General features: G+C 44.1%; 1 protein-coding gene across 1 annotated transcript; it reads right to left on the bottom strand.

Annotated features, from left to right (window-relative positions):
- Nucleotides 1-1,653: 1,653 nt before the first annotated feature.
- On the bottom strand, nucleotides 1,654-26,426 carry kif14 (kinesin family member 14; the record flags this gene model as incomplete). Its single annotated transcript, XM_079997281.1, has 29 exons — nucleotides 1,654-2,033; nucleotides 2,291-2,441; nucleotides 4,869-4,943; nucleotides 5,079-5,201; nucleotides 5,515-5,667; nucleotides 8,269-8,456; nucleotides 9,771-10,001; nucleotides 10,246-10,343; nucleotides 12,031-12,134; nucleotides 12,648-12,789; nucleotides 13,642-13,735; nucleotides 13,990-14,122; nucleotides 14,706-14,852; nucleotides 15,208-15,355; nucleotides 16,052-16,209; nucleotides 16,395-16,497; nucleotides 16,649-16,833; nucleotides 17,061-17,124; nucleotides 18,252-18,399; nucleotides 20,994-21,166; nucleotides 22,444-22,562; nucleotides 22,651-22,767; nucleotides 23,421-23,528; nucleotides 23,631-23,661; nucleotides 23,780-23,832; nucleotides 23,968-24,066; nucleotides 24,339-24,426; nucleotides 24,692-24,946; nucleotides 25,480-26,426. 29 exons carry the CDS (start codon nucleotides 26,424-26,426, stop codon nucleotides 1,654-1,656), a joined length of 4,815 nt encoding a protein of 1,604 aa, XP_079853407.1.
- Nucleotides 26,427-26,776: the final 350 nt, after the last annotated feature.

Raw genomic sequence — 26,776 nt, forward strand, 5'->3', positions numbered from 1 at the left:
CCTTTTCATAGGAAATGCCCGTGTCCAGAAAAATCAACAAAACAGGCTTTTCATGATACACGGATCAGCCACAACATTAAAACTACTGACAGGGGAAGTGAATAACATGGATCATGTTGTTGCAATGGCACCTGCTAAGGGGTGGGATATACTATTAGGCAGCAAGTGAACAGTCAGTTCTTGAATACCTACCAAAAGTGGTCCAAGGAAGGACAACCAGTGAACCGGCGACAGGTCATGGGTGCCCATGGACTTATTGATGTGCATGAGGACTCGTCTGATCCGATCCCACAGAAGAGCTACTGTAGCACGAATTGGTGAAAAAGTTCATGCTGGTTATGATAGAAAGGTGTCAGAACACACAGTGCATCTCAGCTTGCTGCGTATGGGGCTGTGTAGCCTCAGATGTGCCCATGTTGACCCCTGTCCACCTCTGAAAGCACCTACAATGGGCACGTGAGCGTCAGAACTGGACCATGGAGCAATGGAAGAAGGTGGCCTGGTTTGAATCACGTTTTCTTCTACATCATGTGGGTGGTCGGGGTCAGGGTCCGATCTGATCATGTGTGGGATGTGCTGGAGCAACAAGTCCAATCCATGAAGGCCCCACCTCACAACTTACAGGACTTAAAGGATCTGCTGCTGACGTCTTGGTGCCAGATACCACAGGACACGTTCAGAGGTCTTGTGGAGTCCATGCCTCCATGGGTCAGAGCTGTTTTGGTGGCATGAGGGGGAGCTACACAATATCAGTTGTTATTAGTGGTGGTTTTAATGTTGTGGCTGATATACTGTGTGCAGGCAACTACCAAAATGCATCCGGTGAAACTATATGAGGAAAATTTGATGCAAATATGTGATGTGAAAGTAAAAGTTACTGCAGGACCACTCAATAAATCAAGACATGGAGCAAGAAATATCATATATTTTGACATCAGACATTACCAAAAGATACATGTACACAGTCTTACAGTAATTGATATCTTAAAGTATACAAAGGTGGAAAAATATGAAATATTTATAACAAGTATACCAAGGAGGAAAAAAATAGACATTTTGTGCAAGTTTAAGTGCAGCATTAAAAAACTGAGATCCAAGTCAGTCCTGAGTGCAAATTGTAATATTGTAATACAGGCTGAATAAAGAAGTTGCCATTTACCAAACAGTTTGTTTAGCTAATATAACATAATCAAGATTAACCTTCATACCAACAAAATATTCACAAATGAGGACAAAAGCTCACACTACACAGGCACGGTATCAGGAAGTGTTCAGTTTCTTCTTTCTTTTTTTTTTCGTGTGAATGTTTCAATCCAATATAGTGCACTAAGTGAAGAACTTTAATTGGACAGGGAAGGACGTATGGATATACATATATCCTCTGCATCCTCAGCCGCCAGATAAATTATTATTTGGTACACTTGTAGGAAGTAGAAATCCTCTACAGTCCTGAATAGTAAACAACTCTGTTTCAGCGTCCCCCCCACATCCCCATCTTCCTTAAGCCAAGTATTTTTAATGGAATGCAAAATGCATCATATTTTTATTCATGTTACATTTTGACAAGAGGAAAGAAGATGATGACTCAACCCAATATACAAAATAAAGAGGCTAATATACCCCTAATGGAAGAAAGTAACTTAACAAACCCGATCACACCCAGCGAGGGCTGCCATTGGACAGGGCACCCAGACGGAACGAGTCCACCATTTTGGGAGCCGTTCTATTTCCATAGCTGCTTTGAGCCTGGTCACTCTCTTTTGCCAAAGCTCCCTCCTCTCTGCTGCTGGCAGAGCGGTTGGACCGTCCACTCTCTACCTCCCGCTGGTGGTCAAAGGCAGTGGACAGGGCCCGCAGTGCGACGTGCAGTTCGTCTCGAGCCGCCATGACGCTCTGCAGGCAGGGCAGACTCAGGCTGGAGGAGGCGGAGTCCGCCACCTCTTTGGGAAGCCCGTTGATCAGATCTTCGACGCGCTTGGCGAAGGAAACGATGGACTCCCTGTGGGTGCTGAGTTCCGAATCATGGCCTTTACCTGGAGACGCAAAGAATTCATAAAATCAAGTAAAAAATATTTATTTTTTATAAAGCCTTCATAATCACAGTTGAGAATAATTTAAACAATTGTAATTGGTACATTGGTGTAAGTCTCATTATTATTATTATTATAAGCTTCTCATTACTGCAATGGAATTAATTTTCAGCGGGAGGCTTAGGGTTTCAGAAATGTGGACACTGATGCAGAACTTAACTCATTTTAACAGAAGGAAATACATGTCCACAAATACAAACCTCGCAGGGCACCGGACAGGGAGGAGTGCAGCTTTCTGACCGCCTGGTTGAGCTGGAAAAGCTGGGCAACGGTGCTCCTCAACCTCTGCAGTTTGGAGACCTCTGCCTCCTCCCCATCCTCTTCTTCCTCCTCGTTAGGGCTGGCCTCCCTCTGCCACACACACACACACACACACACACACACACACACACACACACACACACACACACACACAGTCATGATACTTTATATTACCAGTCATATTTGATCACTGTGCTCTTTCTTGGCATTACCCATAATGCAATTGACACCAGCCACCATACTGCAGAGATTAATTTATTACTTTTTTTTTTTTTACAGTCCATTCTGTAACGTTTGGGCTTACACACACACACACACACACACACACACACACACACACACACACACACACACACACACACACACACACACACACACACACACACACACACACACACACACACACACACACACACACACGCACGCATGTGTACCTGCACACGCACACGCACACGCACACTACGCACACACACAACTGATGTCAGTGGAAAAACAGAATTTCCATGTTATGATCATTCTTTTCCTATGATACAAACCAAATGGCTTTTCTCCGGATGCTCCAAACTAAATGTTGGCCTCGGAGGCATACAGAACACTCCAGCCAAGTACACGTCTAATAATGATAGATAGGGGGCTTTTGCAGTTGCCTTGATGGACATCGAAGGTGCTTTTCTCACCCCCCAACACACGCGTACTGTTGCAGGAGTTGAGTCCAGAGAAGCAGAAAGGAGCTGCAGCAGCTCCACCGGAGCCCTCGCTGGTTAAATACCGTCCTTAAAAGAGCCACCTTGCCAGGAGTCGCGATCAGCAATAACTCAGTGTTGTGCCGCTTTTGTTGAGCCACAATTACAACATGGGCGTAGAAATGCCTTTTCCTATACATGACAAACGATAAAAAGCCGCTAGTTTGTGTGAGCTAAGATAACGGCAAACAGGCGGGTCGGCTGTGAGGGATGGCACTTCATTCAACACATCTCTTTCCACGGTGCAGTAGGGGCTGAGGAGAGATAAGCCCCCAGAGCGCCTGGCTTTATAGGAGCAATAGAGGCTGGCTGGCATTTTTAACAGGCTCCTTATGGCAGAGGGTGTTAATGTGAAGCATTTAAGCCTCCGTCCACACGGGGGGATTTTCTTTCCTGGATTCTCTCAGGGAGCATCTGCTCCGCATGTGTGTCAATGTAAAGAAAAGCCAGGACTCATATTCGTTCTGTTAGGGGAGAACCCAATCCTGGTAGCCCCCGAGTAAAAACAGTCTTTTCATTTCAGAAATAAACAGCTTCAATAGAGCAACTGTGGTCTAGAGGTCGACCGATATTTGCGCATTTTAAGATATCGGCAACGGCCGATGCCTGCGCTCACAAGGCCGATAAACAAGAAAGATGTTGTCAAAAATATATATTTTTTGTATAGATATCGATTCTAAATATTTGAAACTGTTTTAATTCAAATTTTCCGCAGTACCGACATAACGGGTGCAGCAGTGCTTCCTTGCACACGCACGCACGCACGCACGCACGCACGCACGCACGCACGCACGCACGGAATCACGCACACCCGCCTCCGCCTCCTCTCACTCACTGTCTTCACTAGTCTCATTCCTTAGTTATGGTGTTAGCTCATTAAAGATGGCAAGTGCAAAGCCTCTGCAAAAACAGCAGGAGTGCTGTTTGGAAATACTTCAAAACATAAACCTAACTGAGAGAATTCGAGTGAAGTTTTTGTTTTCCTCCCCCAGACAACCCTGCGCCGTGCGTGTGTTCCTGTGGCGATTTTCCTGTCTTTTTATTTCAGATCTATTTATTTGTGTGTGTGTTTCCTAACTTGTATGAAACAAAGGTTTTTAAACACAACTGAGTCAAGGGACGGTCCCGTTCCAACACTTTGAACGGGACTGCTGTGTACAAAGTTTAGTTTTTTGATTACCTGTGGACATTTATTTATTTGATACTTTATTTTTCATTTTATTTTTTTTTTATTTAAAATAACTGCACTGCAGAGACAGTGCAGACAATAACAATTTAAGCTCAGCAATGTTGTCTCATATGTTATTATTAAATTGTTGTATTTTGTCAGATGCAAAATAAAATAAACAAAAACAAAACAACAACAACATGATATCGCTGTAATATGTCAGCCACCCCACTCTTTCAATATCGGCATCGGCCATTGAAAACCCCATATCTGTGGACCACTACATGGACTGAGTGTGTCGTTCAGGAGCACTTTGGCTCTAGGAGAGCAGAACAGGGTCTATCATATTCCCTGTTCACTTATTTTTGTTCTTTCCTTTGACAGGATTGGAATTTGGCTCAACAATAAATATTTCACATCTAAAGAAAAAAAAAAAAATCTAGGCAGGTTTTCAACACATTTTATACCTTCCTGTTCCTTGACTGGATATTGTCAAATGTCACATTCGAAATATCGCAATGTTATAACAGCCAAATTCTTCTAACTTGTCACTATCTTAGCGTGATCCAAACCCTGTTTTGGGTGGTGTATCCTGTGGAAGCTTACAGTCATGTGGCAGTGGATGTAGCTCTGGAGAGCGCAGGCCAGGTCAAGCGTCTTGGATTTCAGGCTCTGCAGGGCCTTCAGGTGGAAAATGTAAAGACTGAGGATATAATTTTTCTTTGGAGTTTTCAGAGATCTCCATCTATAACAAACATCAATTACAACATAACGAATATGGGGACAAGACACTCTATTGTAGATGTGATTCCTTACCGGGGTCCTGGGATAAGCCAGCTGCGCGTCTCTCAGCATTTCCTTGGTGATGGCGAGTCCCTCTTCCAACAAGGAAGCCACGCCTTTATTGGTCCCCTCCAGAAGACATGTGGACATTGAGGACTGGAAAGCAGGAACAATGATGAGAGCGTCTTTATTCTACTTGGATTATCAAAGGTTACTTTTTCCAACCGCAGCCCTTTCCACAAGGTGCAGCGCTTCTATAAAAGCCGAGTTAAAAGGACACCACTTAAAATGGGGGGTTCGCTAGAAGAATCACAGATCGTCATGAGCAGAATTTTCACTCGGCTCAATCAACGCGCCACCTCCAGGTATCATCCTCGCTTTGGGCATTATGGAATCAAAGGGGTTAATTACCGGGAGCCCCGGGGCCCAGACGGAGGAGGGGCTGCTCCAGTATTAATGTCTGCATTACCTTGCCAGCGGCCGGGGCACCGGGCTCAGAGGTGTTCAGCGGCATTCCTGTCAACGCTGCCATGTGGCTGAGGGCCCGCAATGCCGCTTCCAGGCACTGCGCGCTCTTCCTCCGAGCCTCCGTCACCATCGACGAGATCTCAGATTCGCAGCCCTGGAGGGGGGGATGGGGGCGGGAGACGGGGTGGAAACAGTGTCGCAGATTTCACTTTTTAAAGGAATACAGAGTAAACAAACCGACAAAAAGGTTGAATTTAAATGGATCAAATGCCGGATCGATATGGGCAAACCAACAAAATGGTCGACATCCATTCGAGCGTTGGTAAATAAATTACTGGGCAGAGTTGAAAACCAAGGAGCGAGAGAGAGCAGAGCAAAGAAAATTGTATTGCTGTTTAGGTGCTGAGGCTGGCGAGGAGTCTTTTTTTCCCCTTCCTTCACTTTCCATATATTCATAGTGTGTTTGGGACTCAAGGTTGAGAATTCCCTCTCCTCGGCCATTTCCATGCACACAGCTCAAACAGCTCAAAGCCAAGACACGTCAATCAATGCTCTGCATCCTGATGAGCGTCCACATGTCAGAAGCAGAGTTAATTGACAATCATTTTCCCCATCCAGGTATGGAACGGTGTGGCAATTATTTTATTTAGGGAAGGATACCAACACGCCGTAGCAACCCATGCATTGCTATGAATTTCAATAATCCATCATTCAGCTGAGCAACAGTGAGCATTGGTGTCGGTGATCCATGGCATTTTTACAATTCTAAATGAGGGAGCCTCCTCAAGCCTTAATTGTTCAACTGGTTTTAAGATTTAGATTTGTTTTGGGGAAGATATAACAACAGCGGCTGAAAAGTAGGAGTGACAGTAAGGTCATTTACCCTAATAATAAAACATTCTCTTCATGCGGCTGTGTAAAACCAGCCCTGTGACGTAGCGTCCTGTTGCGTGTGCTTTGCTACTCAGAGGTTGTTTCGGATTTTACCAATGCAACGTCAGAGGCGTGCGCCCTCCTCATACATCACACATACACTGGATGGCCAGAATAGTTTGGCTTTTTATCTAATATTTTTCTTGTCGGTCTCAAACTCTGTGAGACAGAATTTGATAGTTTGGGTTTTATTTTATTGCGTTCATTCCATTGGCATCACCTTTGGTAATAATAATAAATATAGCTGCACGCAGCACTACACGGGGTCCAGTTTAGCCACGTTAGGTACGTATTACAGGTTTCAGAGTTTCGAGGTTCCCAAATGGGCGCTCTGTGATTATATGCGGGGACATTCGGAGCGGACCGAGGGACTCTCCTCCCATGGATTCTCTGCTGTACCACTGGCTGTTCGTGTCACATGGTTGAAGTGCTGTATTTACAGAGGTTAATGTACTGTATTTACTGAGGTTTACGAAGGTAAGCGAATTTACGTAACTTTAGTTGCGACTTCTTTCCTTGTGTTACATTTTCGATAGGTTACATTTCCATGAAATAAGAAAAATGTTGGTGTATCTCTGTGACTAATTACAATTTCACGCTTTCCAACCCCTTCCTAGCTCATGAACGCAGCACTCATTCGCACCGTCGGGTGAACTCTGTGTGGTGACGAGTTTCTGTGGATTCATGTTTTTTCATGAATTTTCATGAAGTAATTGGGACCAAAAAGATAAATATCAATCGAACAGATCCACAGACATTTGCCATGTAAGAAGGAGCGCATGCGCAGACACACTTTCAAGGTTTGTAAACATAAAAAGTTACGATTTAAAGAGGACCTATTCAACTCCTTTTTACACAAGTTAATATAGGTCTCTGAGGTCCCCAAAACATGTTTGAGTTTTTGTGTTATAACTTTAACCCCGGTACTTTTCCAAAACGGGCTGTTTCAGTGTGTGTAGCTTTAATTGTGAATGAGCAGCCAAGCCCCTAGTTCTGAGCCAAAGGGGTTTGAGCGCATGTTCCGGATTATATGAGCCAATGGAGTTTGAGCTTTACACCGGGCTCCGTTTTATTTATTATTTTATTTTATTTATTTACACTGTAAACTTGATTGATTTCACCTGATTAGTACACTAAAATCTGTTTCTGAAAACATTACAGGTGAGAAATAAGCAATCCAGTTGCTGAATCTTCACTCATATTAGATACTCATACAAGGCCTAATTTAAAAGTCTGTTGACAGTCGTTGCCGTGCTCCAGGTTTGTGGGAGACACAGACACCCCACCATGACTCTCACAGACAGGGATTTTTTGTTTCATGTTAACGCCGGAAAATAAAATAAATACATCTACAATAAAAACACACTATTTTAATTGGTTGTTTGGAGAAACGCACAGCGCATCTGATGGAACAGACGATCATACAGTATAAATAAAAATCCATGAGTCTAAATCAGCTCGTGCAGTAGAAATAACTGTTGGAAACCTAACATTCCGAGCGGTTGGAAGAATCAGCGTTTTGTTCACTGTGATTACTTTGTCATTGGTTTACCTCATTATTTTACACTTTTACCACGTCTAATATGAACATCACACATTGTAACATTATACTGTATATATGACAGAAAATAAAGAAAAGTATAATACACTTAGTTACCGCATAGTCCACTTCAAGATAAGATTTCAGTTCATCTGCAAGCTTTGAAGGCCTGGAGATTTCCCCCCCCCAAAACTTTTTCCCCACCTCCCCCGCCCCTCAGCCTCCTCACAATCCAAGATAAAAGTTTGAGCTGCACTTCTTTTCAAACGTGTATGCTGCTACCTGTATGAGCAGCTGCAGGAAGCCCCCCATGCGCTTGACTTGGCCCCTGAGCTCCTCTGCGCTGCTGTAGAGCCGACCTGAGCTGGGCCTGGCGCTGGACATCCACTGCAGGGTGATGAACACGGCCCGCTCCACAGCTGCTGTGGCCTTGATCAGCTGGGTCTGAGCCTCTGGATTACACACAAACACTGAGGATGACAGAACCACAGCCATGATTATGAGAACATTCTGGAACATTAAACTTTCACCAAATATTCGCAACCACGATTCTATATCGATAATTTTACCTTTCATGTAATGAGAATGAGAATCACATAATGGCAATTGCTGCCAACATTCCACCATACCATCTGACAAGCTGAAAACTCACTTTCTCAGTGCTTGTGCACATACAGTATACTGTATATGGGTCTCTGTTGGGCCTGCTAACACACAAACTGTGGAATTACACAACCCAGTCCATTTTTTTTGGGCAGGCTTTGTCAGAAAACACGTGATTCAACAAGCCGTTCAAACTTGCCTTTGGGGGAGGCTTTGTTATGGCTATGGCTATGTTTGAGTTAACAGCTAAGATCAAATGCTCTGTCGTTGGCTGCACAGAGCAGCACAAATCCCCACATCAGCCCCCAGCCTCAGAGGACAGAAGAGCTGAGTGGATTTATTTTTGATGGCAACTTCCCAGCTACAGTTGGCAAAAACCTGTACGCGTATGCAAACCACTTTGTGTCCTGGGCCATGCCCCCGGAACCGCCAGACAGACCGGCCCCAAACTATGCATGGATCCCAGGGAGGACCTGGGATCCGCTACCCCCTGGGGCCGGGCCGCTTGCCCCGATCAAAGTCCATGGAGGTCCCGGGCCATGCCCCTGGAACACTGTGCACGGATCCTAGAGTGGACCCGGCCACTACTTGCCCCGTTTGAAGCCTCTACCCCCCGGGGCCAGGTCTCTGCAACTGATCAAAGTCTGCAGAGGTACCGGGAAATGTGTTAAAAAAAAAAAGTTAACTAACTATTCAGAAACATCCTGCTGCATTCTCAATGTTTGAACTACTACAGGATCCTCTCCTTGTTCTGGATCAGATTCTGAATCAAACATGTGCGGTTGAACTCCTGCGTATCAGTTGTTTTAATGGGGGGTAGGAAGATAACCGTAACTTTGGTATCAACCAGCCTCTGCCGGAGCCACAAACAGTTCTGGCGTGGGGCGTGGGGCGGGCAGCTCATTTGTATTTAAAGCTGTAGACGCAGAAACAGCCCGTCGAGAACAGGACGGGTATAGATGCATTCTAAAATGGCTAAAATTCATAACCTGAGTGGTATTTTCAGCTTCAAAGACATGTTTTAGGGTCCTCAGAATCCTTAACTTGTTGGAAATATGTGACCTTTAAATCCAGCCCTGGGCGTGCTAGAAGTTGTCTGTACCATAGTGGACTAAAGAGCCTTGAGAAGACGATTACACTTACGTAAACAATTAAAAGCTGAAATCTGGTGTAAAACTCACCATTTTCTGTATTGTCGTCATCGAGGCCGTCGTACAGCCCCGAGATGGTTTGGACTGCCGTGTAGACCAGGTGCAGATCTAAGACCAGTCCGTCTGCCATGCTGTCTTCGGCCCCGCCCCACGTCCGCAGTCTGGCCATCGTGTGGCTGATGAGGTCCTTGCAGATGCCGGGCAGGGCGGAGTTCGAGGAACTGGGGTGGGTGGAGCGCGGTGTGGCCATACCCATCAAACCTGAAATAGACAGGGAGAAAACGGGGCGTTCATGTTGGTGTCCGACAAAATTCAAAACTCTGGCTCCATCCTGCCCAGATGGCGGCGAGTATAAACTCAAACCAAAGGCTCCGCAGCAGGCGATGTCACAGGTGCTGCGTCCATTTTGGTAGTGGATATTGGGCGTGTTACTTTTTAACTAGGCAATGGTTGTAGTTTTTATTTTGCCTTACTTCCAGTGATGAATGAGTGCTTGATGGTTTACCAGACTGTGAGGGTCCGCTGTGGAGACTCTGAATGGGGTGCACTCTGATCTCATACAGTCGACCCGATATTCTTCTGCTCTTCAACAAGCTCCTGCTCCTGGTGCATGGTCAAATAAAAATAGATTGTTGGTAAAGTTCTGGTTTGAGTCGGCACTCTCTTTTGTCCAACAGTGAGTGGGTATTCCAGTAGAATGCATTTCACTCCCTGGATAACCAACATCATAAGCAGTGTGTCAAAATCTGAATTCCTCAACAAAAAAGCAATATTTGATCCACAGCAGTTTAGAAGTGTTTTTTGGGTTTTGTGTTTTTTAACACATCGTCTAAGCAGTTGAGGTGGATATGTGAGGAGTGGTGGCCATCGACTTCGAAGAAAAGACAATATGATGATCACTGGGGTGGTGGGTGAGAGTGGCAAGGTTTCTAGACTTTGGAAACTGCTAACTCAATGGTACTTAAGCATCTAATTTAAAATCATCATCTGTAAATTTTAAGATAATCAAACAAAAAAAAAAAAAAAAAGTCTTGAAGAGAACAGACAGCTTACACAGTACATCAGTTCCATCTGTCAACAGTCCAATTCACTTAAAGCCAAATAACCCAAATTAGCAAAACGATCAACATCCAATTTAACTTAACAAGGTGTAATTATGGGAAAATATTGTCGATGAAACCTGTCTGCGAGAGACAGCTGGGCAGTGATAGTTATTGTGATTGGGTGGAGACACGGTTTGGTTGAAACAAGACGAAGCAGTGAGATGGTGCCATGTTTCATTTGGCCGCTCCTTCTACCAGCCCGGGCGCCACGATGAGCCCTGTAAACATGCCTGACAAGAATAATAGCAATGTGAGAGGAAAAGGCAGCGAGCGCGGCGTTGTGTTTGTGCCACGGTGGTGGAGCGTGTGCGTGTATATTTGGAGGAGCGATTGAATGGTGAGAAATACTGGAACTTTGGCCGCCCTTCCTCCTGCCTTCACCCCTCTGCCATTATCCACATAAATCAGTTCAAACATAAGAGGGAAATTCTCTGCGCATTTTAACTTCAACTCCGTTTGTCGGGGCGGAGAGAAGTGGGACGCGTCGAACATCCGCACGCCACGTGAGCCAAGCTGTAAATCATACCGGTGGAAATATAAATAAAGGGTGGCTCTGTGAAAATAACCAGCCTCCCGAAAAGCTCAACAAAGATGGTTTTCCATGTTCCTTTTAAAAGCCTTTGGACTTTCCATTTTCATGGTTTTCCCCGACACACCACATATTAAAGGGATGCTAGACGCCGGTTATCAGAGCATGCCGACGCACTTTGTCTTTGTTTGAAAGAGTTTCCAAAGACAGACAGACAGACCGAGGCAAGCTTGTCCAGTAAAAGGCCTCAGTACAGTATGGATCTGATCACTTACTTTGACAACATAGTATAGAATGAGGTGTAGAGAGAAAAAAAATATATATATAGTGTATGTCAATCATGTTAGAACGACCACAAACTCATCTAACAGGTATTCTATGTGTCAGAAAAGCAGCTTTTCTTTCATATCTTCTATGTTGATGCATGGCCCTTGGTATCAAATGTTTGTATTTGGGGATGTTCTCCGTTACTGAACTACATTAGCCTCCCTGGAGGCTAATATCCAAAGCAAGTATTAATATATTGCCAACGATTTGTCGAAGTTGAGTCATTGAAAGTGACTTTGCTTAAGAACAGGGATAAAGCTCTTCATGTAATGTAAATATAGACTGATGGATGGATGGACGGAGGACAAGCGAGGTAGAGCCGAAAAATTACCTCCTGCGTGAGAAGGAGGTGGTGGAAGAGGAAGCCGATAGATCTTGCTCCCACTCATCATTTGGGTCGTAAAACACATCGTCATCTTTGGAGGCAGCTTCCCCCTGCGGAGGGTAAAATACTGCTGATGACACCCCTTCCATTTACTCCACTTAATGAGAAAAGCACGGGCGGAGGGCTGCAGATCTCCACTTTCAGGCACATAACAAGCAATTTTGGCCTGTAAATGAGGTCAAACACCTTGGATGTTGGAAATTGCCCTGCCGCGTACGTCAGATTCTTTACACGCAAAATTGGGAAACAAGACAGTTCAAAGTGCTCTTGGCTGAAGTATGGCAGGCTGGATAACATACATCAATAAAAACTTTGAAAGGCCATTAAAGACATTTGTTGCCATTTGGCCAATGTTAATGGGCCCATGTGAGATTGAATACTACTGAAATCTAAATAACTGTTGAGAATTCATCGAACTTGCCATGTCATTTTGCTTGTAAACATCAGGTGCATAACAAACATTAAAAACAGCGAGCACAGGATGTACACTTTTTGTTTGGGACCGCCTCAGACAAATTGACTAAAAACAACAAGACACGAGGAATAACTGTCCAAATATTCACCTGGGTCAGCTCTCTCATGGCGGCCATGTTGTCCTGGAACTTGTCCAGGCTCCAGAAGGTGGAGATCCCCAGCTTGGTGTTCTGGACTCGCACCTGAATTCCATCTGGATGTTCCAGGTTCTCGTGGTCAGAGCTCTCGTGTCTGAAAGAAAACCAAAAAATGGATGTCTTTACTGATAGATGAGAGGAATGACAACTTGTCTTCCAAGTACAAAATAAACCAAGTATCCCCTCCATCACCAGCAACCTCCCTGTGGTTTGACCTCCCATGTCCATTAGACATTCTACTCTACTACGGAGTGGATGCTGGTTTAGAGGACTTGTGAAGCTTTGCCAAGAGACATTCTCTGCGAGGGAAGCCTCGGAAAGGATCCGGGCAGTTTCTGTCAACATGGTTCAGGAGCGGCGGAACATCAACACACTGCCTGACAGTAGAGTGACACTTTTTGGGACGACGGTACCAAACAGTTTCCTCACATGGCGCAGTGTGTTTTGCTTGACATTTTACCCCCAAAAACCTTAGTTAAGTGGAATTACGTTGACGTTGGCCAGCTTGAGGTACAGCGATGGATTTGGTCAGATTTTCAAAAAGACCTTATTTGTTTTCGTACAAAGTGATGAAATGCCGAAATTAATGTGCTTTGGGAAACAAAATAAAAAATGTCATTAACACGATTCCACTTGAAGCAATACAGAAGGAGAATATATACAGAATTCATATACAATGGACCGTCATGACCTTGTGATCACACTGCAAGCATAACACCTGATAAATCTTTAATCGCCTTTATTGTGATTGTACATATGTTAATGAGTTTTCACTGCATTGAATGTATTTCGCCCTAGGTGCCTTGTCGTCTTCACTTCTCAATGGTTCCTCCTCAATGATTATATTAATGTTTAACCCACTTTTTAAGTTTCCAATAATAACAACAAAAAAAGTATAATAACAGCAAAATTACTGTTAATAAATTCCAAATTCGTCTCGTCATACCTGCTGAATACTGTATTTTTCTTCAGTTTGGAGCCGATTTTGTTGGCCTCCTCAATCATCAAGGACAGCTTCATGGTGTCCCATTTCGGGGCGACTACCAAGACAAAAATGAAACACATCATCAGCTCCGCTGCCAGAAAACAAAGCCAGAAGACACTGAGCATGAAGTACCAGACGGGTGGAGATTATCATGTCTGGAGGTTTTCGATTGTGTGCAAATATTTCCAAGAGATGACGAACCCCACCCATCTAGTACTCCAAACGGCTTAAATCAAACTAACATGAAATTCCCAAATTCATAAGGTTCCAAAGCATTCCGAGGTTCAAGCCTCTTGTTGCTGTTCTCACCGCTCTTTGGAGTGCGGATTTCCCTCAGGGCTCTTTTCTTCTGCATATCCTCCAGGTCTTTACTGAGCTTCAGCTTCTCGGCCTCCAAGGCTTCGACGATCTTGGCCTGACGGACACGGTGCTCCTCCATGACCTGCGCAAAGCATTTTTGAAAAACTGAGATAAGCACTCGTCAATATGTAACATTAAAGTGTGTCATTTTAGCATTGAAATGCTTAATCTTTGTGCAAATTGTGCAAAAATAGCACAGACAAATAGTAAAAAAGTTGGTCAACATAAAGTGATGATGCAACTAGGTGAAAGCGACTCCAATAATGTTGGAAAGAAAATATATTAATTAATATTCAAAAATTGGCACCAATCAAGGGTAAGAGAAGCTGAAGAAGAGTAGGTCCTTTGTTAAAAGAAGAATAAAGAGGTCTTAGGCTTGTAATGTTGGGTGAAAAATAAGTTGATGATTAAACTAAAAAGGTGATTGAGAAAATATACCCCAGGCATATCTCCACCAATAAAAAACAAATTCCATAACTTTGAATCTTAAGGTTTTTGAAAAACAGCAGAAGTGTCACTATGGTTGCATACTCTTTAACACTTAGTGCTGTGAGGGGCGTCCATTGTACAATGAAAAACAATAAATGACGAATGTAAAGCGTAGACATGACGTCAGAGCAACACATTAAGGGGATGCTTTTCTGTTATGACTGCGCCGTCCTGACCTGGGCCTCCATGTGCAGGCGGAGGCGCTTCTTTTGGGAATCCACCTCGTGCTCCAGCTCCTGCTTGGCCACCTGCAGCTCCGCCATGCGGCTGGCGACCCGCTCCTGTTGCCGCTCCTGGAGGCGCTTCCGCTCACTCTCATCCTCCTGAGGGGACAGTAAATAAATTTTTGAGAGTTTTGATAACCAGATAAACTGGATGCTTCGGACATCTGGCTTCACAATGACAAACCATACAAGGTACGTTTATTTGCCTCATATACATTATCGAAATAAAAGAGAAGACGTAATCAGCTGAGGCAGATGTTGAGTTTGTGTGTGCATGTGTGCCTGATGCCTCCACTTACATGTGCACGGGATTGTTCCCCAATTCATGCTGGTGTACGAAGTCGGAAACATATTATAGGACCACCGAGCACAGAGAGGCTCCGCAGCCACATAAACATGCAACAGCCGCATGAACATGCTGCTGTCCACTTTACATGGTGTCGACAGTCCGTACCAGCTCTCTCTCCAAAGTCTGTATGCGGTCCTCGTAGAGTGCCCTCTGCTGGGACAGCTCCTTCTGGGCCACCTCCTTTGCCATCTGGATGCCTTGCATCATCTCCTCTTTAGCCTTCACGTGGGCCTCTTCGATCTCCGCCTCCAGCCTGGAACAGAACAGAGGGGACAATTCACAAAAGGATTGCACTGCTTTTGTGGCCTGCTAAACCTGCGTAAATAACAGAAAAGGCGAGCGTCGAACTAACAAAGCCCCCGCAAACGGTGACAATGCACCGCTAACTGCGCTGGCCCCTTTCTATGATAATGAGCCTCGTTGCAAAAAACGTACAATTCGCAAACATCAGTGTAATGGCCACAGGCAGTTAGAGTGACGCTATTACCATTCATAGAGGCCTGAAGGCAACTGCGTGGACAAAATTAAAGGCAGCAGTGCTGATCCACTCCCTGCACCATAAGAGAGTATATGAGTGTAGTTAAACATTGGAATTTGGAAATGGTGGTCCAGCAAGGGGGGTATTTTTGACGCGGGGTCTCCCCGTTATGCATCTGATTGAGTCTCTGTGCAGCTGATCTCAAAACCCCTATTACGCGTAACGCCCCAGAGTCATTATGTAGATCTTGCAATTTGAATACCAAGCTTTTTAAATAAAAAGGGGACATTACTGAAACACATTCTTAAATAGCTCAAATATTTTTAAGTTCATCAACCATTTTTTAATTATGGTAGATTCTGTACGGGAAAGTTATTTCTAAATCCATGTTTTCTAATGATATCCTACATATCAATTTTCACATTTTTACTAATAAAATGATCTGAATACTCTGCGTTCCCTCAGACCCACTTTGCTCTCTGAGCTGAGAGCAGCTCGTTTTTGGCGAACTCAAAGTCCTTCTGTCCGTCACCCGATCCCGTCCAGCACGACACCCGTTTCCCAGACTGCACCTCGGTAGGGTGGTTGAAGCGGAAGTAGTGGTCACCGCCCAGAATCACCCGGTCACCCTGGAAACCACAGGGAGGTCATGTAAAAATGGAAAATAGAGTCAACTCAAATTCAGAAAACTCAGTCCTCAATAAGAACAAAATGCATAAAAGATATATAATAACAATACTTATTTATACACCTAATAATGAGTTACTCTACAGTATGAGTGCATGTCAAAGTGGATATTTCCCTCTGTACATACATGGTGTAGGATGGTAGATTTGGAGATGAGGTTTCCATTCACAAAGGTCTTGGCATTTTCCATGGGAGTGATGCTGACTGTTCCACTGGCATTTGATATTATACTAGAAAAGGCAACGCACGCAGGTGTCATAAGAACAAGAACAATACAACTTAAGAAAACGTTTTTGTCCCCGACCCCCACCCCTTAACTGACCCCACCCGAACCAGAGTTTCAACTCAACCCCCCCCCCCCCCAAGCCTTCAGAGTCTCACCAGTGTTGGTCAGCGATGAGGGCTCCTGTCAGCTGGATGTCGTGGGCCGAGTCGGACTTGAGCTGGCCGACCAGGGTCCGGCCCTCCTTGATCATGTAGAGCAGCATCTCCGAGAGCTGGGGGTCCTCGTTCAGGTTCACCAGGTTGGGGAGGCGGTTGTCCACTTTAAACGTCACGCCGGCCCTCTTAAGAGAGTATGTAAGGTAATGCTTTCAAGACCTGGTTATATATTTATACTGTATATCTTATGTACACTCAGTAGAAAGGAGTATGAACTGCAACCCCCGTATTATTGCATGCTCTCCAAAACTTCCCAAGATGTGTTATTGTAATTATCAAACTAACGTGGAACACTTGAGTATTCACAAGTTGATGGAACAAATTGGAACGTGGACCATGCGACCATATTGACCTGCAGTTCTTTGGTCTCCTCCCGTTTACGGATCTCCGCTTGCTCCAGTTTTTCTCTCCAGGCCCTGAAGCAGTAAAAAGGAATTCAACATCTCGAGTGTGTTACCTCTTCTGTCCACATCATAACAAAGCAGCGCTGCAGTGAATCCACTATCCTTAAAAAACGATTATCCTTATAGAGTCTTTTGGAATAATGCAGAGAGATCTGAGCCAGCGAGAAATGATTTGAAACCAAAGGAGCTGCTCTCTCATGAGTCTGATACAAATGATAAAATGACTTTGAAGGTGAACTCAGTGAAGAGCTGCATGTGCGTATCATATTCACATTATAGAGGCGTGCATCTCTCCCTTATAAGACGATCTGATGCGTATCTATATGGGCTACGGTACCATTCAGGGACGATATATTTTAATACAGAACGATTCGGTGCGAGACGATACGGTGCCTTCTGATACAGTTCTTAACATTTGTTTAATGTGGGCATTTGTTTTCCATTATAAATTAAAATAAGCCAATTCTATAAAAGCATTTCTTAAATATCTGATGATTTATTTTTTTCTATTTTTATCAATTTGTATACATACAAATTACATGTGTTATATAGATATTATTATAGATATATATCTGACATTTAAATTGTATTTATTTGCATGGATGCTTGCACGACTACTTGGATGCGCGGACGAATACGTCCGCGCATCCAAGTAGTCGCATCTTTAACCTTAAAACTGGTTTCTGATTTGTGTCGATGAATCGTTAAAACCCCCGAACACATTGTATTGAAGATCCATTTGGGCTTGGTCTGAAACTGGCTGAACGTCTGTTTGAACACTTGTCTTGATACAACATTCATTGACATTCAGTCTTATTATCACAGATACATCTGTTTCTGGTTTAATGTGGAATGTTGTAATAGCCCATAACAATCAAATAAATCAAAAAATAACTAAATATAAAAATGTTCCTCTCAAAATTTGGAAAACATGTTGCTTTGATGTTTCAATTTGACACAAGTCATCTTAGCTACACGCTAAGATGACTTTGACTTTGGCATCTCTCGCCTTCTCTCTCATGCAAACTCCAGCGACTTGCAATAAACTGAGAGCCTCCTGGGACTAGCTGATTATAGAAGCACAATAATTACAAATATAAGCTAAAATAGAATGAATAATATAACGGAGTAATGCTGACCGCTGGGCTTCGGCCATCTCTCTCTCCTGCTGGCTGAGTTTGCTCTTCAGGCCGGCAATCTCCTGCTGGAACAGTTGGACCCTCTGGGGCTCCACACCCTGGGAGCTCATCTGGGCCGCTCGCAGCTTCTCCACCTCGGCTTTTAGCTCTGTTGAAGCACAACGTGATTCGCTTAAAACACCGCTAACTTGCTGGAAGCCGCTCCCAGCATGCAATTTTTTGGCAGGAATCATATCCCGGAATGCAATTATCCGGCATCAACTCATGTTGAAGGTTTTCTATGGACAGGCTGTATCTACTTTTGTCTATAGGTCAGAGGCCGGACGCGCTGACACAGGCATGTGCACACAGACATACATATAAGTTATATACATATAGTCGGCCCTTCGTTAAAGTTTAATAGACGAGTGTGCTTTGGTTCTCTGCTCCTGTGTGTTTTGCGACTGCAGAAGTTAGTTTGTTTCAGCCTGGTTACAGTGTAATTCTATGATCGGGCGGTGTTTGTGGATGTGGGTGGGTTTCCTACGCCGCAACTAATGACGGTTATCATTCTGAAGTAGGGCTGCATGATTACGGCTGAAATGATAATCACAATTATTATAGTCAATATTGCAAGCACGATTATTTATCACGATTAGTAATAATTCATTTTGGGGAACATTATTATCTTATGGCACTTTGTAAATAAACAGAAAACTGTCCCCACAATAATAATGTATTTTAAAAAACCTATTAGGCTTTGACAGAATTACGATTAATTTGACTATGGGTGATCGACTCCATCGATCGTGATTGGCATTGATGGGACGATTTTTTCAGTAAAAATCTGAGCATCGAAACGGTGTAAGTGTGGTTGACCGTGTTCTGAAGCTGGAGCGGAGAGGGAGACAGGGGAAGAGAGGGGTCATAAGGATGCCCTTCATCTGCGCTCCAGGTTTGCCAAGGATTACCCAGACAAACCAGCTACCTCGATGCTCATTCACACTTTTTAAAATTAATTAATTAAAAAGGTAAGTCGTTTAACTGACTTAAATTATAGATAAATAATGGAATGAATTGTGTGAAGCAGGCCACACATTTTTGTTGTGACTGGAACAACTCTTTAAGGTATCTGGAAGGGAACCCAAAAACAATGACAATATTTCAAAACTTCCATGTATTATTTAATTGCTTATGGTTATTTTTACCAGTAATCATAATTCAGGAAGGATGTATATGTTGATATCTATGGAATGTCTATAGATTACGACAGTGATGTTATTGGGTATTCATTTTGTAGAACTTTGTAGAAGCCCCAAATACACTTTATTCAGATTGTCTGTGGGTTCGTCGGATCCATGGCATCCATAAAGTCCTGATGTCAGTTACATCTGCACGTGCCACCATCTTGGTGAAGACCCAGTTGTTCACCAATCACTAGACTACAATGCATGACTGTGTGCCATCATGTGATCTGTGCGAGCCGTCATTTGGGCATTCGTGCGCATTGCGGCCATGATAAAATATACAGTGCTTTGCTAAATTATTCCACAATAATAGCCCGATCTGGATCAAACTTGGACAACAGCATGTCCACACCGCCCAGAATACACATTTTATTTATCTTGTCTGTGGGTGCGGCAGATCCATGACATCCATAGACTACTGATGTCAGTTTTTCATTAACACGAGCAATAGCCGCTTTGGGGCTGGACCACTAATTACCATTTTAAATAAGGCAACAGACATCATTACTATACAACTACCATGTTTATGAAGATGTCTTTTAATAAACAATAAGCTACAAAAAAACCCATCCTGTTCCTTAAGGACAGATAATTAACTTCATAATATATAGACATATTGGACTTAATTAAAATAAGGGGGAAAATAAACATTTATTTTGTTCACTCATGTTATATCCGCAACAAGAGCTCCCCCTAGTGGCTTGTAGGGCAAACAACAGTGTAATCTCCCTATGAAAAATAATACTTGCATGACAGTTAGCTGCCATGTGAGGCTGACAGTGCATAAATATGGCCTGGAGGCAAGGTTAGGGCCAGGCCCTTAATTGAACTGGGTGGTGAATAAGCCTGTGATGGATAGATAGGCAGACAGGAAGATATGTGAAAAAGAGGAGGACGCAGAGGTAGAATGACAGGGACAGAGAGAGAGAGAAATATATATAAGGAGACAAAGACAAAGAGCAAAAAGGGACAGGCGATAAACAGGATAGATATACAGACTAGCAATAAAGACGGCATCACCAATAGACCAAAAAGCAATTTGCGCATTTATGCATATGACCCAGAGACAGACAGATAAGATAAGGCAGATAAGAGAGCAAGAGTCAAAGGGTTAGTCAGGTTAAAGGAGAGTGCACATAACTTCACACACGGGGGCTCACATTCTCTGATAAAACATCCCAGAGGTTAAATACTGACCTCTGTGCTGTTCCCTGTACTGGAATAATTAACTAGAAAGCACAGCACTAGAAATTCACGTTCGTCAGCATGCTGCCATCTTTATCAGCGTGGCTGATAAAAACAGATTCAATTAATCCATCTCACCCATATAATACAACACCGCCTGCTATGTCGGCTTGGGCGATGACGAAATTCAATTACAATAAATAAATCTACACTAAAAAACACTCTACATGGATATTCTGATACTATGAAAATATTGCACATGGTGACAAATTTTGCGATATTCGATATTATCGGATATCGACCCAGGCCTACTGGCATTCAGCGTCCTGACCTCTGATCAGCTTGGCGTTGGTGTCCTCATTGACCTTGGCGAGGTTGATGATGGTGCGTGCCTGCTGGGCGTAGCGCAGCGTGCTCAGACTCTCCTCCACGGTGGTGCCCGCCGGGCTCAGCGTTGCTATCATGGCCGTCTTGGAGTTGCCGCCGAGGCTTTCTTTCAAGAGCCTGCGTGCGAAAGGGGTCAAAGGTCATGGTAAAAGTTGAGGGTTATAAAAGGAGCCGGTTTCCTGTTGCGTTGCATGGCTCGACAGTGACGGTTGCCTGGTTCCCCTTGGCAACCAGATTGAGTCAGTTAGCAACCATTTCTTAGCCTCTGGTTGGCCTCTTTGGCTTTGTGTGGCGGGGGTGCGACAATCCATATCCATCTGACAGAATGATGCCATCTGCAATCAATTAACAAGTGGACTCGTTCTCTGATTTTAAGTTAGACCTAAGACGCTGTCAACAAAGTTGGTCTACAAAGGTAAGAACTGGTTGTTGAATTGTAACAGCTACATGTTGACAAATGTGACCAAATTGACTAGAAAAAAATACTAAAACTGAAGACATTTCCTATAATTTTTTTTATTTTAGTTAGTTTTGCAAGTACACAATATAGTTTCAGGTAGTTTTGGTTTTTTTTTTTGTCTAGTTTTAAATAAAATGTTTTTCCCCCACCTATTTTTAGTTAACTGTACAGGGATGCAAACAGAAGTATGGTAAAAAAAGGTCTGAAATATACTTGTGGTGGTAGCCGACGGTTTTCCGAGTTCCCATAAACGCATCACAGTTTACTGAGCCTGTGAATGCACCATAAACAAAAAAGCATGGCCAACCTGGCAACCACTTTTAAAAGTGAGTGTTGAGCCCTGTGTTGTTTTTCACATTGGGATTGACCAGATGACCTCATTTGATTTTCTTTCCAGGCGTAAAACTTTTACCCCGTCCTGAATATTCCTTAGCTCAGGAGGTCGAGCGGGTCGTCTCATAATCCAAAGGGTTTTTGGTTCTTCCTTCTTCCTTTTCAATTGACGTTTCCTGTATGCACCGAACATCAAGACAAATTCCTTGTACGTGTTAACGTACTTGGCAATAAAGACAATTCTGATTCTGATCCCCAGCTCCTCCTGCTAGCGTGATGTAGTGTCCTTGAGCAAGACTCTTAACCCACTACTGCTCCTGATGGCTGCCTCCATCGGTGTATGAATAAATGTATTAGCGTCTGCTAAATAAAGATGTTTATTCTGCAGCTGTAATTCTTTTTAACAATGTCGTTTAACATCAAGTTTGTATTGTAGGCATTAAGATAACTAATTTATCATCCGTGTCAATTAACTCAATGGCCAATAACTTAGTCAACGGACCGGTGAAGAACATTTATAAATAATGCTTGAAAAGGCAGTTTGCGCTGCTCCAGACCCCAGTTATAAATAATCAGTAAGTAATGAGGATGTTCCTCTCACCATGTGAGGACCGACTCTCTGTAGGGAATAAAGACTCTCTTCCTGTTGAGTGTCTGCTCGGCTAGGGCCGAGATCACCTTCCCCAGAGTCAGCAGCGACTTGTTGATGCTTGCACCCTCCTGTTAACAAAATAAAACATGTATTCTAGTACAAAACAAGGAAAATGTATTTTTCTGACTGACATGACTTGTTTAGCCAGGTGCGTACCCTGAGTCGGTCTCCGCTGGTCTGGGCTGAGTTGCAGCGCTCGCTACCCGCCAGGTCCACCAGGTTAATCCTGCTGGTGATTCTGTGGTCATGCTCCTCTCCCTCCACAAACTCTGTCTGCACAAACACACAGGAAACAGAGGGAAACAGGAATATTCAATATCTGACCTCATCTATTTTGGTTTTAATGTTATGTTACTGACTCTGATAAAAAGGGCCAAATATTTCCTAAGCTCTAAATACACAGCATTCTATAATGAAGACAAAAATAGCCCAAAAATATACTTTAAAAGTCACGATATTTAAGAGAAATGACAAAAATTCAAATTTTTTCTGTTTTGAAGTACACAAGCACATCCCATGTCTCTAATTAAAAGAAATGTATTATTTCAATAATTATGCTCTAATGACCACAAATCAAAATCAGAATTACTTTATTTTGCCTGGTGAATTTACATATACTAGGAGTTTGTCATTGTGACTATAAGTCTGTTTACAGATGATTACCACAAAGGAGCTTAACAGCCTGAGAAAAAATACAAATAAAATAGAATGAAGTCAAAAAGTAAAAGTAAAAAAAAAAAAACAATGAATCAGCCAAATATACACAAATTGCTGAAAAAAAGCAAAACCAGAATAGTCATCTATATAAAATAGACAGAACATAAAATGTATAGAGTTTATCGGCAATGTATAAAAAGAGTGAGTGTTGATTATAGCTTTGAAACACGGTGTACAAACACACACACACACCACGACACACTCATTACCTTGGTCTGCGTCATCACCAGGGTGAAGACCGAGTGGGACCTGGAGCTCTTCTCGTTCATGCCGGTGGCCGCTGTGGCTCTCTGCTTGTTCCCCAGCTCCAGCCAGCCCTGCGACCACAATGTGCACTATTACATCCCTTTGTCGTTGGGAGAAATCACAAAGGTAATTATGAAAGAGGGAACTGGCGGCAGAGAGAGCGTCAAACCTACCTGAATGTCACTGTAGGAGCTCACCACATTCCTGTGCGAGACACAAGAGAGGGGAGCTGTGGGTCAATGGCTCACGATGGTAGTTTGTTTGTTTGCTTGTTTGTTTTTACTGATGCAGAACTAATACATTTGGAGTAAGGTGGACTTACGCGGACAGCTCTGCAACGTAGGGTCCATGGACTGGATGTTCCCTAACTCTCAGCTGAAAATCACAGATTTATTATTGCTTTATATAATCTAGTTATGCTCCTTGGTCATAAAAGATCAGGAAAAAATTAAATAAAATACTTGAATTGGGGGCTAATGGTTATTGCCCAGAACCCTGGGAGGTACTTACAGGAATCCCTTTGTGATTTTGGTCATCTCTTGCCACGAGCAGGTCATGGATCTTCTCATTGTACACCTCGAAAAAGCTCAACTCTAGGTGACATGACACCTGGAACGTAAAGACTTATTTTAGCCGAGACATTGACACCCTGCATTAGGAAACCCCCTGGGACGCCTCCAAAGGGTGCCGTAAAATGTCCTCACTATCTGTAATTAGATTGATACCTTATCTAGATGTTAATTAGGGAATTCAAAATATTTCAAAATGGTATTATACTACTGTAGTGCCATTGGGTTTTGTTTTTTGTTCTCAGGATTTCTAGGGATTAGAGAATCTGAACAGTGAATAACAGCTGATATCACACACTACAGTGATCATACCTTGTTGCTTTCAACTGCAGAAAGTCTGGAGAAAAGCTCCTGGCAGAAGCGTGGAATCACCCCCGCCTCTTCTCCAAAGCCCATCATACTGCAGAAAGAAATCATATTAATAGTTTTACACACATCGAGATTTGAGGTACAAAGCATTCCTGCAGAGATATTTTTTTTTTACCGGTTACAATCTCATAATTTATGGACATTTCCACAATAAGGTTGGCTAGAAAAGCCACAAGCCCGCATGCTCCGGTGTTCTCTAACCAATGGTTGCTTTAAATTTTGACCAATGTATGTCTCCCTGGATAAACAAAACATGTTTTTCTTCTGTAGTAGAAACAAACTAAAACAACACTCACGTGTACGACTTGCCAGAGCCTGTTTGTCCATAAGCAAAGAGGCAGGTGTTGAATCCTTCAAAGGCCCTCTCCAGGAGAGGTCTGGCCAGAGACTGGTACACCATTTGCTGGCTGACGAAGTTGGGCTCCGTCTGGTCCACGGAGCAGAAGGAGAAGTCATAGGTGAAGGAGTAGCTCTGCTTGGAGTCTGGGTGCTGGACCACGGTCTTCTGGTCGTGCATGAAGACGACCTGCGCGGCCTTCTCTGACTTCTCCCTAAAAACAACAGACGCACTGACCTCAAACTTCCATGTCATTCCAAGTGTTTTACTCTTCTTACTTTATTTGATTCATCTGCGTGTTACAGAGGCATTGATCAGCTTCAAGACCTCAAAAAACGTCAAAGCTTCAAAACGTAAATGCAAAACGGGATACACGGGTTCCCAAACTGGGGTCTGCGGTCCCATAGGGGTCCGTGTAAGCATTCCATGAAGTCGGCAGCAAAGAACTATGTTTTTATTTTTTTTGTTTGGTTTCTATTCTGTACATTTTTCCGTATTTTTCCACAATATATACAAACTTAACCGTCGGGAATGAAGGTGATTTATATTGTTGCTGTAAGATTTGCACCTTTTGACAGCAAAGTTTAAGATACAACGTTCGTCCTCCACACAAACTGGCATGGAAAGTGATTGAATTGATGTTGCTTTAGTCGCGCCAGCAGGAAAAAAACAACATCAAATATGAGATTGAATTAACAAAACAAGCATACGGAAGACGACTTCCATGCAGATGTAAATGCTACAAACCTGGTGCTGAAAGGGCGGAGCCGCACCGCGACGGTCACCGCGCTGTTCTCCATCTTCAAGACCTCCTGCTGTTCCAGGGCCAGAGCCTCTGGGGCGGGGGAGGACTTCTTCACCTGGGTGGAGGTCTCCGTCTGTCCCGGGGCCGGGGCCGGGGCCGGGGCAGGGTTGGACCTGGCCACACCCGTAGTGGCCGTGGAGGTCTTCTGTCCTCTGGGAGCCGCCACCGGCTGGGGCTTCCCGTCCCCCGCCGCAGACAGCTTCTCAAACACGTGTTTCTTGGCCGCGATCTTCTCGAACGGGGTCTTCTTGGTCGGGGTGGAGAAGGTCGTGGACCGGTCCTCCGTCTTGAACGGCCTCCCCGCGGAAGAGGAGGAAGGCACAGCTCTCCCCGGCGCGTCCGCGGCTCTGGCTGTCGGGTTTGTTGTCGGTGTCGGTCCAAACACTTCTTTGGGTTTACTCCTGGGGGCCGTGTCCCTCAGACTTGCCGATCGGAACACCCCCGCGCTTCCGGGCGGCTGGCCGTTGGACTCCGATAGCACCTTAGTTGGTTGGCCCCGGGCCGCCTGGCTGCTGGCGCCTCTATCCATGGAGCCCGTTCGAGTACGTCGCTGCAGGGTCAGCCTGCTCCCAGGGGCAGGAGTGGTGGTGGTGGTGGTGGAGTTTTGGGAGTCCTGGGCGTTCTCGTTCACGCTTCTCTCCCCTCTTGTGTTCCTTCTTTGGAGGGTGAGTCGAGCCGTGCCGCTGCTCGCTGACAGCGCCGATACCACGTACGTCTTGTTGAGCTCCTTGCTCCGGTCTAACGACCTGCCGTCGCCGGACCGCGTGTCGTTTCGCACCGATCCCGCTGCTTTTCGCTCCGCCTGACGCTCTTTGGCGGTGGTCGTTCTCGCCAAGAGGTGGTCGTAGTAAGTCGTGTGCTTTCTGGCCGGTGTGGAAAACAAAGACATTGCTAGAAACAAACAAATGCACTAAAAAAAAAAAACTAAAAAAACAACGGTTAATTTGAGTGACTTTTGTCCCTTATGAGTACGTTTAACCTCCAAATAAAGTCCTCAGCTTCCGACTACACCGCACTTGTTTACTTCTCTTCCGTCTTTGCCCGCTTCAATTTCAAACATGAACAGCAACCGAGCGTTGATTGGCTGAGATCCCGGAAGGCGTAGGTGTACGTCACGGGACGTGCAGAACGCTCGAGTGGCCGATAGATGGAGGCGTTCCCAAGGTTACGCTCCGGACACGTGCGTCTATTGATGGGAGGCGAGCTTAAATGCAGAGTTTATTTTCCCTCTCGTTCTCC

The sequence above is a fragment of the Zeus faber genome (genome assembly GCF_960531495.2).
Source record: "Zeus faber genome assembly, chromosome: 1".
Classification (NCBI taxonomy): domain Eukaryota; kingdom Metazoa; phylum Chordata; class Actinopteri; order Zeiformes; family Zeidae; genus Zeus; species Zeus faber.